At 32.7% G+C, this 15,565-nt stretch overlaps 1 protein-coding gene and 1 long non-coding RNA gene across 5 annotated transcripts; one reads left to right on the top strand and one right to left on the bottom strand.

Annotated features, from left to right (window-relative positions):
* Positions 1-600: 600 nt before the first annotated feature.
* LOC104710099 (polypyrimidine tract-binding protein homolog 3) lies at positions 601-4,875 on the bottom strand. Of its 3 annotated transcripts, XR_754918.3 has the most exons (8): positions 4,588-4,875; positions 4,006-4,074; positions 3,826-3,898; positions 3,666-3,742; positions 3,495-3,576; positions 1,676-3,302; positions 1,220-1,550; positions 601-924 (listed from the first exon to the last, which is right to left on the bottom strand). It is a non-coding gene; the product is annotated as a polypyrimidine tract-binding protein homolog 3 (long non-coding RNA). The 3 variants fall into 3 exon arrangements; XR_015566630.1 differs by lacking the exons at positions 601-924; positions 1,220-1,550 and having other exon boundaries at positions 2,129-3,302; positions 4,358-4,872; XR_015566629.1 differs by lacking the exons at positions 601-924; positions 1,220-1,550 and having other exon boundaries at positions 2,129-3,302; positions 4,657-4,872.
* Positions 4,876-5,892: 1,017 nt separating this feature from the next.
* On the top strand, positions 5,893-11,034 carry LOC104710098 (protein VAC14 homolog). Of its 2 annotated transcripts, none has more exons than XM_010426641.2 (20): positions 5,893-6,332; positions 6,460-6,573; positions 6,677-6,742; positions 6,952-7,041; positions 7,140-7,259; positions 7,342-7,370; positions 7,473-7,615; positions 7,698-7,792; positions 7,970-8,056; positions 8,175-8,282; positions 8,377-8,468; positions 8,560-8,641; positions 8,734-8,799; positions 8,924-9,039; positions 9,122-9,242; positions 9,412-9,573; positions 9,664-9,792; positions 9,873-9,941; positions 10,045-10,332; positions 10,426-11,034. In XM_010426641.2, exons 1-20 carry the CDS (start codon positions 6,243-6,245, stop codon positions 10,579-10,581), a joined length of 2,223 nt encoding a protein of 740 aa, XP_010424943.1. In that variant the 5' UTR covers positions 5,893-6,242; the 3' UTR covers positions 10,582-11,034. The 2 variants fall into 2 exon arrangements, with proteins under 2 accessions (XP_010424943.1, XP_019085920.1); XM_019230375.2 differs by having other exon boundaries at positions 5,949-6,332; positions 7,339-7,370.
* Positions 11,035-15,565: the final 4,531 nt, after the last annotated feature.

Here is a 15,565-nt window from a genome sequence, read left to right as displayed (position 1 = left end):
ACCATGTTCTGTTTTTTTTTTTTGTTCTAGAGCAATAACCACAATCTAGAAAACAGAGGTATACGAAAACCCACAATCTCATAAATTTTGTTGGTTTAGCTTTTATAAGGCGTGTGGATAACTTAATGAAAAGAACGTTTAGTCTATCCAATATAACTAAATGGGCTTTGAAATTAAAGTACATGGAAGCTCTTTATTAATGGGCCATTAGAAAACGTTTTAACCAATTGATTTTCTGGCAGACCAAAAAAACAGAACACAATTGTAATCAAAATCATACCAAATTTCCAGTTAAGATTACCTAGGTTTAATGATTTGCCTATGGAAATCATAACCGGAAAATTGTGTTTTGTTTTGTTTGTTGTTGTTTTTGGATCGGGTCGATTGGTATATATCCTTAGGGATGTTAATTTGGGTAAACCCACCCCATTTAAACCCATCTCATTTAATCCCACCCCATTTAAGTATAAACCCATTTAAGCTAATATATATTTGAAACCCATTTAACTATACCCACTTAAATATACATGGCCCTATTTAACCTATCGAACCCATTTAACTATACTCTCTTTGAACACATGTTTTACTTGATATTGTCTATGTTTGAAAAGGTATAATCTTTGATAAGCTAAGTAGCAGAATACAAATCTGAAACATATGTTATGTTTTTGAAACAAATGGAAAATGAGAATATTCTATGACAAAAGCTTCAAATAACAAATATTCTATGACAAAAGCTTCAAACTCTCACAAAATCACGATATTAATATTAAGACAAACTTGTCGAACTACATAGTATTCTCCAGTAGATAGGGATCAAAAGAGAGTTTTGTTTCTTGGTTTGTTAACATACCAAAAGCTCAAACGGGTCTAGAGAGTTTTTCTTGGTTTGTCGCAGTGTATCTCCCTCTTGTTCGCCGGATTCTACAACGAAACAAAATGCTTTAGCAATGAATCAAGCTTAAGACCAGATACTTACTTAATCCAAACAACACACTGTTGTACCATTCAAACAAACTCAAACTCCATGACAATAGAGAACTCCAACACTCAAACAGAACTTCAAGTTATCCAAGATAAAAACAACCAACACAATGATCAAAGTTTCACAAACCAAACACCCACAACATTAATCGTATCTATACACAAAACAACAAAACTCTCTTTTTATTAGATATTAATAATCTCAAGTCTCAAGTCTAAAGTTTGAGACATTTACCTTCATAGTCTGAAAAGCCTCTTAACCAATGACGCGTACAAAGCAAAGCCTGAACCTTTTCTGGCAGCAGACGATTTCTGTAAGGAGTCAACACCCTAGCTCCAATGCTGAAAGCTGATTCTGAGGCTACAGTAGTAATGGAGATGCTGAGAACATCACGGGCCATCAAGGCTAAGTCCCCAAGTCAACCTTGGTTACTTTTCCTGTAGCTCAAAACATCTAAATTGGGAAATGCTTTCCACTCTAGCCTCGGCTCAGCCAAATAGATATCTAATTGTGTCTTCGTCTTGTTCACACCAGATTCAATGCATCTTTCAAGCTCAAAGAGATCCTGGTTAAAAAAATTCACATCAAATTAGCAACATTATGATTCTAAATTAGCAACATTATGATTCAAAATTCACATCAAACTGACGATTATCTCAATCAGTCTCAATTTTTTAAAAATCCTCTTACCTAGATCCGTAATCTCGCGACAACCACGAAGCTTGACTCGAGTCAGATTCGAGCAACGAACCAAGATCATAACCAAAGCTTCATCCTCAAGCTAAAAGACCTCCGATCACAGCGAAGAGCGAGCTTCGTCACGGAATCAAACCGATCGAACATACAAAGCAAGAAAGAGAGGATCTCAGCTTTGGCATCGAATTGGGGAAAATTTTGTTTAACCCTAAGGCAAAACGACAACGTTTTGTTTTATGAAACAAAAAAAGAAAACTCAATGGGTACCCGTATGATTATGTAAAAGCCCATTTACTAACTGGGTTTAGCTGGTAAACCCATTTTATTCCATTTAAATTATTTTTGATATATGGGTTTATATGGGTAAAATTTTTTACATATACCCATAAATTAAATGGGGGTTTTACACCCAAATTAACATCCCTATATATCCTAAAGAGAATGGGCTATGGAAAGAATCTGTTAACTCATTACAACTGAAACAATCATAATAGGATGTGCATAAAATTAAAATTCAAAACAAAATCTTCACGGATCGATAAATCTGTTTTTCAGTCATAATCATACTCAAAAACTTTAAAAATTGTAGCAAGAGGAATACGCAGAAACAGTTCCACTATCTCTGATCTTCGTGCTACTTCACCATTGACTAACTCTTGATGGGAGCTAATAGCTTCTTCAACTTCTATACTTCAGGAGAGCTTTTTGTTATCAGAAAGACAATAACTGTTAGGACTGGTGTGGAGAGATGTCAGAGAAGATGTATGAGGCAGAGTACCCGTATCATAGCTTGAAAACGTATCTTGAGAGAAGTTAGTGTTTCCGACCATCTCACCATAAGGGTTGTTCTGGAGATTAGAAGAGAACTCATGTGGAACTGTGTCTGAGAGATAAGGATGTCGCAGAACGTTGTCATGAGAACCATAAAGCTCTTGCTGCTGCATCAAGTGATTCTTCAACCCGAAGTTATTTACTGCAGATGCTTGCACTGGAAGTAACTGTGAGTAGTCTTGTGTTGTTGAGACGTAGGGATGTTGAAAGTTTGTGTTGGTAATCATGTTGTCCATACACATGTTATGACTGTTATAACCATAAGGTTCCTGCTTCATCAAGCGATTTTGGTAATTGGTGAGTTGATTTGAATATGAAGCAGTGAGTGGGAGCTAGGAGAGGGTAACATCTTCACGGTTGTACATATACAGCGAGAACTTGCTAGGATTCAAGGGTTGTTGGTTCATCCGAACCATGTTCGCGTTCCTCTGTTTCTGCGCCTCAACAAAACGAAGCCTTTCTTGCAGTTTAGAGATAGTCCGTTCTAAGGACTGAATCAATTGAGAAAGTTGTTGGGGAGAGTAATGATCAAAGTTTGGACGCTTCACATTATTCCTCTGCTTCTTCTTCAAATCCGTGTTCCCCTTATCCTTGTCCTTGTCCTTCTCGAGGAACTCATGAAGTTTGAGGCTCTTCTTACGTTTTTTGGCCTCTTTAAACCTCAAAGCCATGTCTTTCACTCTCTCTCTCTCTTCTCGACAAATCCATAAGGAGAAAAAACTTGATGCAGCACGTCAACAGTAATTGGATACAGCATGTGATAGATTGTGACTAAGAGAATACAATTCGGCTGTACATAATCCACCATCCCACAGCAAACCACCAGTCAGACAATAGCCGGAAAGAAGATAGAAAGAAAAGATGAAGTGACGGTTAAGAACCACAAGGGAGATGTAAGCTCCTCATTTGACATAAATATAAAACAACATGCTTTGTCATGTAAAATTAATGACGCTAACTGAATGGGGTAACATTTACAAACCTCATCTTCCCGTCTATGAATATTCTGCTCTATAGTTGTCAACTCTTGATGAGAAGAGAACTGGACATATACATTCCTACCTCTAAAATTGCAACGAAAGGTCAGAAAAAAACAAAAGCCAACAACAAAGATAGGAGAAAAGGACTGTGATTGAGTGGTCAGAAAACAAACCTTATAGTTGGCTCCACATTAGTAAAAAACTGAAGGGCACTGGCTGCTGAAGGAACATCTTGCATTTGGAGAAGAGTCTTTCAAAAAAAAAAGTAATCTCGGGTTAAAAACCATAAGTAGAGAGAAAGCACAAGAAAGTAGAGTTTTTAAGTAGAGAAACCTGATTCTTTGCCCTGAGCATGACAAGCTTAGTTATAAGCCCCAAATGGTTGAAAAAGCTGATGCAAATCATTCTGATGAAACAAACAAGTAGAAAACAAATTATTGCTTGGTGACAAATACGAAAAAAGGGTTAAATACAACAATCAAGAGAGGAAGAAGAGGGTTTAAATATCTTTACTTCAGAAATCTCATGACCAACATTGCGAACATGAACGACATTGGAAGATTCAGCCATTTTTCGAAAGACCTGAAAAAACCAACCAAGACAAACCCATCAAACTCCATCCAGAGTAGGATACAATTAATCAATCAATTTTTTCCTGCTCAAGAAATAAAAAATCAATACTTTTCAATTCCAATTTTACAACATAAAGTAGAGAGATAGAGATGAATCGATAAGAATAATCGAATCGAAGCCAAGAAAATACGCAACATTGGAAGGAATCGATGAGAGTAATCGAATCAAAGCCAAGAAAACATGAAAAGAAAAAAAAAGTATATCCAAATCGGCTAAGAGAAACAACACATACTCAGAGAGAGAGAGATGAAAACAGAGAGAGACAGAGGAAGAGAGAGAGAAGTTGGCTCGCCTGAGTGAGAGAGAAATAGAGAGAGAGGAGAGAGAGGGAAAGAGAATCTGAGAGTGTAGATCGAAGGAGGGGGGGGGGGGGGGGGGGGCTCGAGTTTGAGAGAGAAAGAGAGAGTAATGAAATTGTAAGAGGCATGAAATTGGGGAAGAGGATATTATATAGGACTTCACCTTGCACCAATTAAAAAAAAGTAGTCGGCCTTGAATTGAATGAGAGAGCATTGATATGCCTTGAATTACCGTTTCAGAAGAAGATGATTCGATGTAGATAGTGAAAGGGTTTGAAGAATTAGCGAGTAAAGAAAGAATGAAGAAGATTGAAAACGTTTAAGGTGATAGAACGGAATCAAGATGGGGGGACGGTTGAGGTCGGACATTAACGGAAGCGGAGTGGAGAAGATACATGGAAGAAGGTTTTATTCGAAGATCATACATATTACACACACTTGTAATATTGATGGACTCGTAATGGACTTTAAAATATATATTAAGGAAAAAAATAGGATTTGCTTACTACTGGGTTATCGCTTAAAATTGGGCTTCAGAAAGATGGTTTTACTTAACTAATAGTGGTGATGACGTGACAGTACCAGGAGTGAGTAAAAGTACACTTTATATATATATATATATATATATTTACTAATAATGCCTTCAAGATCAAACTTCTGCCGCATCATTGAACTCCAAGTCAAGGAGATATATACATTATGATTTCAAAATTTATTAGTTGCATTTTATTATTTCGTTTTTGCTCTGTTTTACATTACGTGTGAGTTAACACATGTTATCCTCAATCAACGGGCAGATTCGTTACGCACATATATATACAGTATTCGTAAATTAATACGAGCTTAATTATGTGATTAATTTATAACATCTTTTCCTTTCCTCTGCATTTGTATTATCAGACGACAAAAAAAAAACAAGAAATAAAAGGAGACTCCACGTCCATAGTCGTCCATGCATGAATTCGTATGATCTTTTCAATATGCGTTTGTATTAATAAGGTTAAAATGTTACATTTGATTTGATACTTTTTTGTTTTTATTGAATGTTGAATTCGTTAATAAGTGGACAGAAATTTCACCGTAGCTTTTAGTTTTGATGATAAAACTCATATTTTTTTTAGAATTATGCAAATTAGCATATCAAATGGAGTAAAACATAATTGTCGTTTATTCGTCTTATCCACGGCAAAATTAAAGACGAAAAAAACCATAATAAGAGATAACGTTAGAGATTTTGAGAAACAAAAATTGCTAGACCCAAAATTATGGCTATGATAAACATCTAGATTCTAGAATGGTAGTTTTCATAATTATGGTTTATTGGATTAAGTTTATACAGTTTACACACCATAGTGGCTTGCTAATCAAAAACCAATGGAAAATAAAATACAACTCTAGTAAAATGCCGATATTATCCACGTTGGTATGTTCCTCAAATAAGGGTGGATTTGTCATTTAACAAACAGCTGATCATGCACATTTCACTTGTCTTCTTTATTAATTTTTTTTTCTGAAGCTTTTTCTAAATACATCAGTTGTGTTGTGTGTGTTCGTTTTTTTTTACACAAACCAAAAAAAAAAAATCCACTAAGGATTAAGGAAAAAAAATAAAAAATAATAATCAGGAAAATAGTTTTCTCCAGAAATCGAATTCGAGAAACGGGAGTAACAAGTGGTGGTAGCCACAGATGAGTTCATCGTTTTTGTTTTTTTGACCAGATCTGATTTTGATTTCGTCTTTGACGTTCAATAATCCAATCCGCTCTTCTTCTTCTTCTTCTCCGATCGCGATTTCTTGGTTTCGAGAGAGAGAGAGAGATGTCAGACGCTCTTTCTGCGATTCCGGCCGCTGTTCATCGCAATCTCTCCGATAAACTCTATGAGAAGCGCAAAAATGCTGCCCTTGAGGTTTCTCAATCGCTTATCTTCTTTTGCCTCTCTTTTTTTTTTTTTTTTTAGGGTTTTTCCTTACTTTGTCTTTCAATTGTTTTTCTGAGATGATGATAGTTTCTTTTTTGTATCTTCGATTTTGTAGCTTGAGAATATTGTGAAGAATCTAACTTCTTCGGGTGATCATGACAAGATCTCCAAAGTCATTGAGATGTTGATTAAGGAATTTGCCAAATCCCCTCAAGCTAATCATAGAAAGGTCTCCCCCAATTTGCATTTGCGTTTCTCTACTTAGATCCGATTTTTTCCTTTGTGAAATTGCTTTGATCATTGGCTCTTCTTTTTTTTTGGTATAATAATAGGGTGGTCTTATTGGCTTAGCTGCTGTTACTGTTGGTTTGTCTACAGAAGCTGCTCAATATCTCGAGGTATATATATATATATATATATATATGTATGGAGTGTGAATTGTTCAAGCATATGCACTATATATAACACATAGTTAATCTATCATCTGCTCATAGTAAGATTTGAAAAGCTTTCTATGTATAAATCCATCTATGGTATTTGTCTACTTTCTTTCTTGGATTATGAAAACGTTTTCTAATTTTTCTTTTTTCATTCATGGCATGTGAAGCACATAGTGCCACCTGTGATTAATTCCTTTTCTGATCAAGATAGCCGAGTTCGGTACTATGCATGTGAAGCTCTATATAACATTGCAAAGGTAAAGATTTTACTAGTAGTATCCATGTGTTTCACTTCATTCTTCTATGTGATTGATGCACAGTTGCCTTTTTTTTTCTTTCTGGTTTACTACTACAGGTTGTGCGAGGCGATTTCATTATTTTCTTCAATAAGATTTTCGATGCCTTGTGCAAACTCTCAGCAGATTCTGATGCCAATGTCCAAAGTGCTGCTCATCTTTTGGATCGCCTTGTTAAGGTGTGGACAGTTTTTTTTCTTCACACATGATATTTTGATTCTAAACATTACGCTGAATTAGAGTTAAAACCTTGTAAAGCAGGATATTGTGACGGAAAGTGATCAGTTCAGGTTTGTCTAGTTAGCTTTTTTTTGGTCTGTGTATCAAAACTATATCTCTCACTATTAACTTTACTTGACGCTCCATTTCTTTTGGATTTGGATTTTTTGCAGTATTGAGGAATTCATACCTCTTTTAAAAGAGCGCATGAACGTTCTAAACCCTTATGTACGACAATTTCTCGTAGGATGGATCACTGTTCTTGATAGTGTTCCAGACATTGATATGCTTGGGTTTCTGCCTGACTTTCTAGATGGTAATTGCACTGTGCTAACTTCAGCTTGATGTATATTTTGTTATTTGTGTGTCAGCTGACGCAACTTGTCATTGAATTTCAGGGTTATTCAATATGTTGAGCGACTCTAGTCATGAAATACGACAACAAGCTGATTCAGCTCTTTCAGAGTTTCTTCAAGAGATAAAAAATTCACCAGTAAGACTTCTGTTGTGGCCTTATTTTTTGGACTAAGAAAAAAAATCCTGCTAGCAAATTCCTTTTCTCAACTAATTTTCTGGAGGTCTATCTTTTCTTGTTAGCTCGTCTACTTTTTAAAGACAATATTTATGTTTCATTGGTAAATTACTGACTCGAGCGGTGCTACTGTTGAAGTCTGTAGATTATGGTCGCATGGCTGAAATACTGGTGCAGAGGGCTGCTTCTCCTGATGAATTTACTCGATTAACAGCCATCACGTGGGTAAGCAGAAAAAACCATGCTTCTTCTTGGCCTCTTCCAGTTACACATATGGGTACTTTGACTTCTCAGGAGATTCATATACTAAGAATATCTGCTTTTTATTAAATGTCTTTTGTAGATAAACGAGTTTGTAAAACTTGGGGGTGACCAGCTCGTGCGTTATTATGCTGATATTCTTGGGGCTATTTTGCCTTGCATATCTGACAAAGAAGAGAAAATTAGGGTGGTAAGTGTGCTTCTCCTCCTCCCCGGTAATTGATACTGTAGGTTTTGTTTGCAACTTTTCACTTTCTTTGTTTTTTCAATTTTCTTCCCACAAGGTTGCTCGTGAAACCAATGAAGAACTTCGTTCAATTCATGTTGAACCCTCGGATGGTTTTGACGTTGGCGCAATTCTCTCTGTTGCAAGGAGGTTAGTTTTTCTCTATCGTTGTTTTTTTTTCCTTTTGAATGATATAAAATCTCGCCTGTTTTTGTGATTTGTGAGTTTTTCCATCGAGCAGGCAGCTATCAAGTGACTTTGAGGCTACACGAATTGAAGCATTGAATTGGATATCAACACTTTTAAACAAGCATCGTACAGAGGTAAAGAAACTGGTTTTTGTTTGGGCATCATTCTTTTCAAGTTTGCCCTTTTGGTTTGTTGCTATATAACTAAATTGCTAATCTTGTAACAGGTCCTGTGCTTCCTGAATGACATATTTGACACCCTTCTAAAAGCACTATCTGATTCTTCTGACGACGTAAGTTTTATTCCCTGACTGTTTGTTTGATTGGTTGTTGAACTCTGTGATATGTAGGTTTGGTTTTGCCTGGTAATGAACTTATTTGATATTTGAACTATCTGGACTTGAAAATATACTTTAGGTGGTGCTCTTGGTTCTGGAGGTTCATGCTGGTGTAGCAAAAGATCCTCAACACTTTCGCCAGCTCATTGTATTTCTAGTCCACAATTTCCGAGCTGATAATTCTCTTTTGGAAAGGTTAGTTGCATCTAATAATCTGCCTTTTAAGTTGCTGGAAAGAACATATTTATTTAGTTGGCCAAAACATTTCTCTATACAGGCGTGGTGCCCTTATCGTCCGAAGAATGTGTGTACTTTTGGATGCCGAAAGAGTCTACCGAGAGCTCTCAACAATTCTTGAGGGAGAAGATAATCTTGACTTTGCCTCTACCATGGTTCAGGTATTATCTCCTTTTCCTAGATATCTTCAATTAAGGAATGTTTTTAAGGTCAGTACAGTGAGTTGATTGTTTTTGTCTGCGTGGTTTATATTAGCCCTTTGAGAGTTGACTGGGTTTTTCTCACTTTGAGTTATTAATCACTAGACTGCCTTTTTGTTTTATGTTTCAGGCATTGAATTTGATTTTGCTTACTTCCCCGGAGTTATCGAAACTACGAGATCTATTAAAAGGTTCACTCGTCAATCGCGAAGGGAAAGAACTTTTTGTTGCCTTGTATACTTCATGGTGCCATTCACCCATGGCAATTATAAGCCTCTGCTTATTAGCTCAGGTAAAAAAACAACAAGAAACGTAAAGTTAACACGATATGATTCTTTTGACTATCTGTATTGAATATCGAGAAAAACGGAATTATTAACAGGCTTACCAGCATGCGAGTGTCGTGATTCAATCTTTGGTAGAAGAAGACATCAATGTCAAATTTCTAGTACAGCTTGATAAATTGATCCGGCTTCTCGAAACTCCAATCTTTACTTACCTTAGGTTGCAGGTTTGCTTGAATTATCTCAAACTATCCGTTTCCTTTTATGGATTCTTTCGTTGCTACCAAAACCTTTTTTTCTTCTGCAGCTTCTTGAACCAGGAAGGTACACATGGTTGCTGAAAACACTTTATGGTCTTCTAATGTTACTTCCCCAGGTAAAACGAAAAGAAAAGAAGAAACAGACTTATTTGGTTTGTTGGAAACTTGCTGTGTTCTTTAAAAAAAGTTGTTAACTCCTGGTTTTGTTTATGTATACAGCAAAGCGCGGCATTCAAGATACTTAGAACAAGACTCAAAACTGTGCCAACGTACTCATTCAGTACTGGAAACCAAATAGGAAGAGCAACTTCAGGAGTTCCTTTCTCTCAGTATATGAATCAAAACGAGGACGGTGACTTAGAAGAAGATAATAGCAACAGTTCTCACCAAGGAATAAATTTTTCTGCGCGGCTACAACAGTTTGAGAACGTACAGAATCTGCATCGTGGCCAGGCAAGGACTAGAGTGAACTACTCATATCACACTTCCTCTTCTTCTACATCAAAGGTACACAGAACGCAGCACATTTATCTTAAGGCTTGGAGTGTTGAATGTTATTAGACATAGATAGGCTCATGGTGCTTTTTATTGATCTGTTAGGAGGTGAGGAGATCTGAAGAACAACAACAACAACAACAGCAGCAGCAGCAACAACAACAACGACCACCACCTTCCTCGACATCATCATCAGTTGCAGACAACAATCGACCTCCATCAAGATCTTCAAGAAAAGGCCCTGGTCAATTACAGCTTTAACCAACCTGGTAATCATAAATAATAAATAATATCCATCCCCGACAATCATCATCATCATCTTCTTCTTTGTGTGGACACCACCGATCCCTTTTGTCTCCTGTAAAATTGTATATCTCTTTTTTAGTAACCCTTCAAGTTTCCTCGGAACTTGGGGAAAAGCTGCGGTCGTGTGTCCATCCCTCTCTTTCTATCTCTATCTCGATCTCTCTGTCGGGTTTTTTTTTTTTTTTTTTACGAGAGATTCTTCTTCAGTCCACCTTATATTTTTTTTTGGGGTTCGTTTCATGAATTTGTTTCATTGTTTGGAGTCTTTATATCTTACCTTTTGTGGATGTAAGAAAAAGAAGTGATCATGTGGTTTTGTGTTGTTTTTTTATAACTGGAAAACCACATGAGGTTTGTAGAGGTGACTTATTGGATATTTATGTTGAATGATGCTCCCTTTTCCACAGATTTATACAATGTTTGCTCATAAGCTGATTGATTAAACATTTGAAGCGTGCATATGATAGTGCTCATCGTCGAATTATTAAAATTTACTAGTTCCTAACGCATGATTCACTATTACTTGAATGAACTAGATTCAGACGGAATTGATTTCAAAAGTTAAGGTTATTTATCAGGTTTGTAAACATATCATACCAGTACAATATTCTATGTGTTTTGTCAAAAAGAAGAATCAGATCTGTTAGAATATTGTAGAATTAAATTTGATTTCCTTATATTACTTATATTTATAATTATCTCTCCAAAATTTTATTGAATATTATTGATTTTTATCATTTTGGTAGGCAATTCTAGCCATATGTTTTATTTTGTTTGATTGCCCCAATTTAAAATAGCATCCAAATAAAATGAAAACAAACTAAAATGTGAATTTACAATTCAAGTTTTTTATGAAAATATATTAATAAAATTTGACTTTTTAAAACCAAACATATATATACACGTATACATATATATGTGTGGATGGATAAACAAATCTGATATATAATTACATATTCTTCATGATTAAAGTCCTTTGATAATTAATTTTTCATATTTTCTCTTTCACACCATATGTAGTTACAACATTTGTTCTTTTTACCGCCTGCAAACATATATAAACATGTAAATATTATTAATTTATGTATGACAAAAAGATATATTAAAATCATTTAAAATGAAGAATATCAATTGAATAGTATCTATACTATTAAATGGAGAGTACACTTAGGGATAAAAAAAAACAAAAAAATGACATATATCCATGTTGCCAAACAGACCAACTTACATACATAATTAAAAAAAAAAAATTAAACTTCCCTAAACCAATGGTAACAATTATAAAAGAATGAATGATTAACTCTTTCATAAGTAAACTTCCCTAAAAAAATGGTAACAATTACTAAAGAAATAAATGATTAACTCTTCCAATATTTTAGGAAACTATATTAACTATAAAAGATACATTCCTATATTTTATGAAATTATATTAATTACAAATAATAAATTTAAATATTTGACATACCGTCACTATAAAAAAATTACAGCCAATAAGATTACAAAATGAAAATTTTAAATATTATAATAAAAACAAAATTATTTCTATTAACAATTCCTTGAATTTTATAGTTATTAGAATTTTATAAAATAATAAGATAGTTTTGCAATTAATAAAACTTATCATTTAACAAGATTTCCATAACGAATGTATCTAATTAATTTCTAATAGTAATATGAAAATAATTTAACTTTAATTTAAACAGATGATTTATTTTAAGAAATCTTGAAATAAATCAGTAATTAGTTTACCAAATATCTAAAATTTAGGGATTATTTCTAAAACTAACCTTATATATATACTCTCATCGGTTTACTAGGACTTGCAAAATCTAGACAATTTATTCATTATCCAAATCTAATCATCCATATAGATTCAAACATATTGTATATGCATTAACTAAAAAATAAATAAGATTTTAAAAAATTTTATATAGATTTTTGTTGTTTTAAACGTAAAAATAAAAAAATGTTTAGCCTGACTCTTTCCAGTCTATAAATAGAGAAATCGATTTTTTTATAGATTTTTCTTATTTTTTCAAATATATGATGTGAACAGTCTTTATTAAAATGACACTATAAGCATTATCCAGTCTATAAATAGAGAAATCGATTTTTTATAGATTTTTCTTATTTTTTCAAATATATGATGTGAACAGTCTTTATTAAAATGACACTATAAGCATTATGTATATGGAAAAGAAAACAAACAATACGTAAAATTTTATAACATGAGTATCTTGAAATTTGTTTTTAAGTCATCATTATCTTTAAAAAGTCTATAAAATTTAGAAACAGGACTACCCCGAAAAATACCACATGAGATTAGAAAATTTAGATAGCAACATTAAAATTTTAAATTCTTAATAATTTTGGTAAGAGTTAATTTAAGAACATATATTTTGTAGAATTAAGCTATTTTTGGATAATAAAAAAACAGATAATGTTTTTAAAAAAATATAAAGAAAGTTTGTATAATTTCCATTAATTTTGTAGTAATTTTGTAAAAATTAAATAATCAAATGGAAAACATGGATATCCCGTTAGAAGCTTTTTTTTTTTGACAATTAAATACGGATATTCTTTTCCTAATCTCTTATTCGTTGGACTAATATAAATATTTTTCAAACGAATAATAATTAAAAAAAAATATTATATAACAAAAATTTACATTCGATGGACACGGGATGTCCAAAATATACATGCCTATGTTCCTCATTTATAACTTATCTTTAAGAATGAACCATATAATATATAATAAGAATAAAGAAGTCAATTAATTTTGTAAAATTTTTATTATAACATATGATATAAATATACTATTAATTATATTTATATTTATGTTTGTTCTATACGAGAGTTTGAGAATGTATGTTTTTGATCGAAAATACAAATTGGTCCCATATTGAGAATGTTTTCTTTTATGCAACGGAAATTTGAGAACGGGTGTAGGACATGATGGAACATGATAAAACGGAAAGAGAATTACGTCCACCCCTAAATATTTGTATTGGTCTCAAACGGGTTTTCATCGTTGTTAGCGGTTATATATTTGATTTGATAGCTCACTAATTTAATAGAATCTAACCAGTCATTTGTCTGATTTAGTTTGTTATCAGTCCAACCATTATGTTGTTCCGAATTTTAAAATATTGGTGAAACTATTATTATTTTAAATTTTCAAACATTAATAAACTAAACCAAAAAAAGTCAAACTAAAATCTAAATTAGTATGAGTTTGATTATGACTACTAAAATAAATTAGTTTATAAGCATAACCCCGCACGTACGTGCGGGTCCGAACCTAGTTAGATCTTAAATGAAAGATATTACAATATTTTCATTACAATTTTTCACAGCTACGATAATCTTAAGATATAATTTCAGAAAGGTAAACAAAACATTTAATTGTTAAATAGTTAGTATTTCATTAACCATGATGTAAAATTCTAAAAACATTAAAAAAATTAGAGTAATTCAAAATCAAACAAAAAGGGCTCACATATATTTTCTAGAGTTACGCATGAATTTTCCAACCCTGTAAAAATACATTTAAACATAAATTAGCTTCATAATTAATAAAAGACTTTTACAAATAAAAAGTACTAAATTTCAAAAAGAACATGGTTCATTAAACCTAAGAGAAGGAACCACTGAATTATTTATATTTTTACTTTAAACCTTGATCAGATGCTTAAGCCAGCCATGTCAGAACCTTATAACACTGCAAAATTTATTATGATTTGGAAATATATCGAAGAAATCACTCACACTAATATGATTATTATCAATAGGCGACGTGTAACAATATAATCATGAAGTAAAACTACACTTTTATAGCTAATGTATATATGTACTATAACATAAAGAAAAACCGTAACTATACAATAAGAATCATAAGATAAATTTGATTATAATAACTTGATTGTGTCACAGCAACCATATTTTAGAAGTTTTACAGTCTGGACTTTTATGTTTCAAATGTTCTTGAAGAGTTTCAAATCTGAAAGACTAAAAGATATTGAAATATAAAATTCAGAAAACTCAAAACTCAAACTATTGATGCTCAAAAAAAAATTTGTGAATGAATGAAACAAAATACTTCGACACGTTTTATACAGAGATTAGATTAGCTCAATGTAACATTAAAATCGATAATCAATGTTTCCGAAAATATCTCAAAATATATAACCAAATTGAATATATTTACTTATATAAAATTTTAGATTTATACTCGTTTTTGTAAGTAGCTAAGATAACTACAAATTTTGGTAAGTAGCTAGAATTTCGTATATGTGATAAATTTCAATCTTTCAAACTAAATCAAGAAAAGATATGAAACATGTAGAGTTTTGTATCACATTAATTTACTAAATAAAAACTATTTTGCAACTTACTGAAATTGTGGTCGTATTTAACTTGTTAATTAGCAACCACTTAATGTTGATTAGATATTTGATTTGATATCATTTGATAAGGTAACATTCGAGATATCAACTTAATGATTCATTTTTAATTGGAATTTAAATATGGATAGCTTTCTATATTGAATTATATGTTATTTAAGATTATGTGATTAATGCTCCATAATATTATTATTAGCTATGGAAGTTACTAATTATCACCGATACTGATTTGTTTTTAGTTCCCTAAAATATATATTTTTTTGTTTGACTTTTATTGTATATAATTGTGGTCGATTTTGTTTGGATCCTAGACATTTTATTCTTGATCCGCTTTGTAAAATACGATCCGAATTAACAAAACCCGGGTAATAAACAGATCTGCCTGTTTTCATATTTAAAATTATTTTATTGTCCTTCTTTTATTGTATGCTTTGAAATATATTCAAGGTCATTTTATGTCATATATTCCCAAGTTTCACTTTGCCTTGTAAATAATGCTTCCCTTTTAATAGTATAGATTTCATTAGTTATTTTTT

Source organism: Camelina sativa, chromosome 9 (assembly GCF_030686135.1).
Source record: "Camelina sativa cultivar CO46 ecotype springtype chromosome 9, ASM3068613v1".
In the NCBI taxonomy this organism is placed as follows: domain Eukaryota; kingdom Viridiplantae; phylum Streptophyta; class Magnoliopsida; order Brassicales; family Brassicaceae; genus Camelina; species Camelina sativa.
The sequence above is the reverse complement of the archived record's forward strand: the minus strand, read 5'-3'. Positions and strand labels throughout refer to the sequence as shown.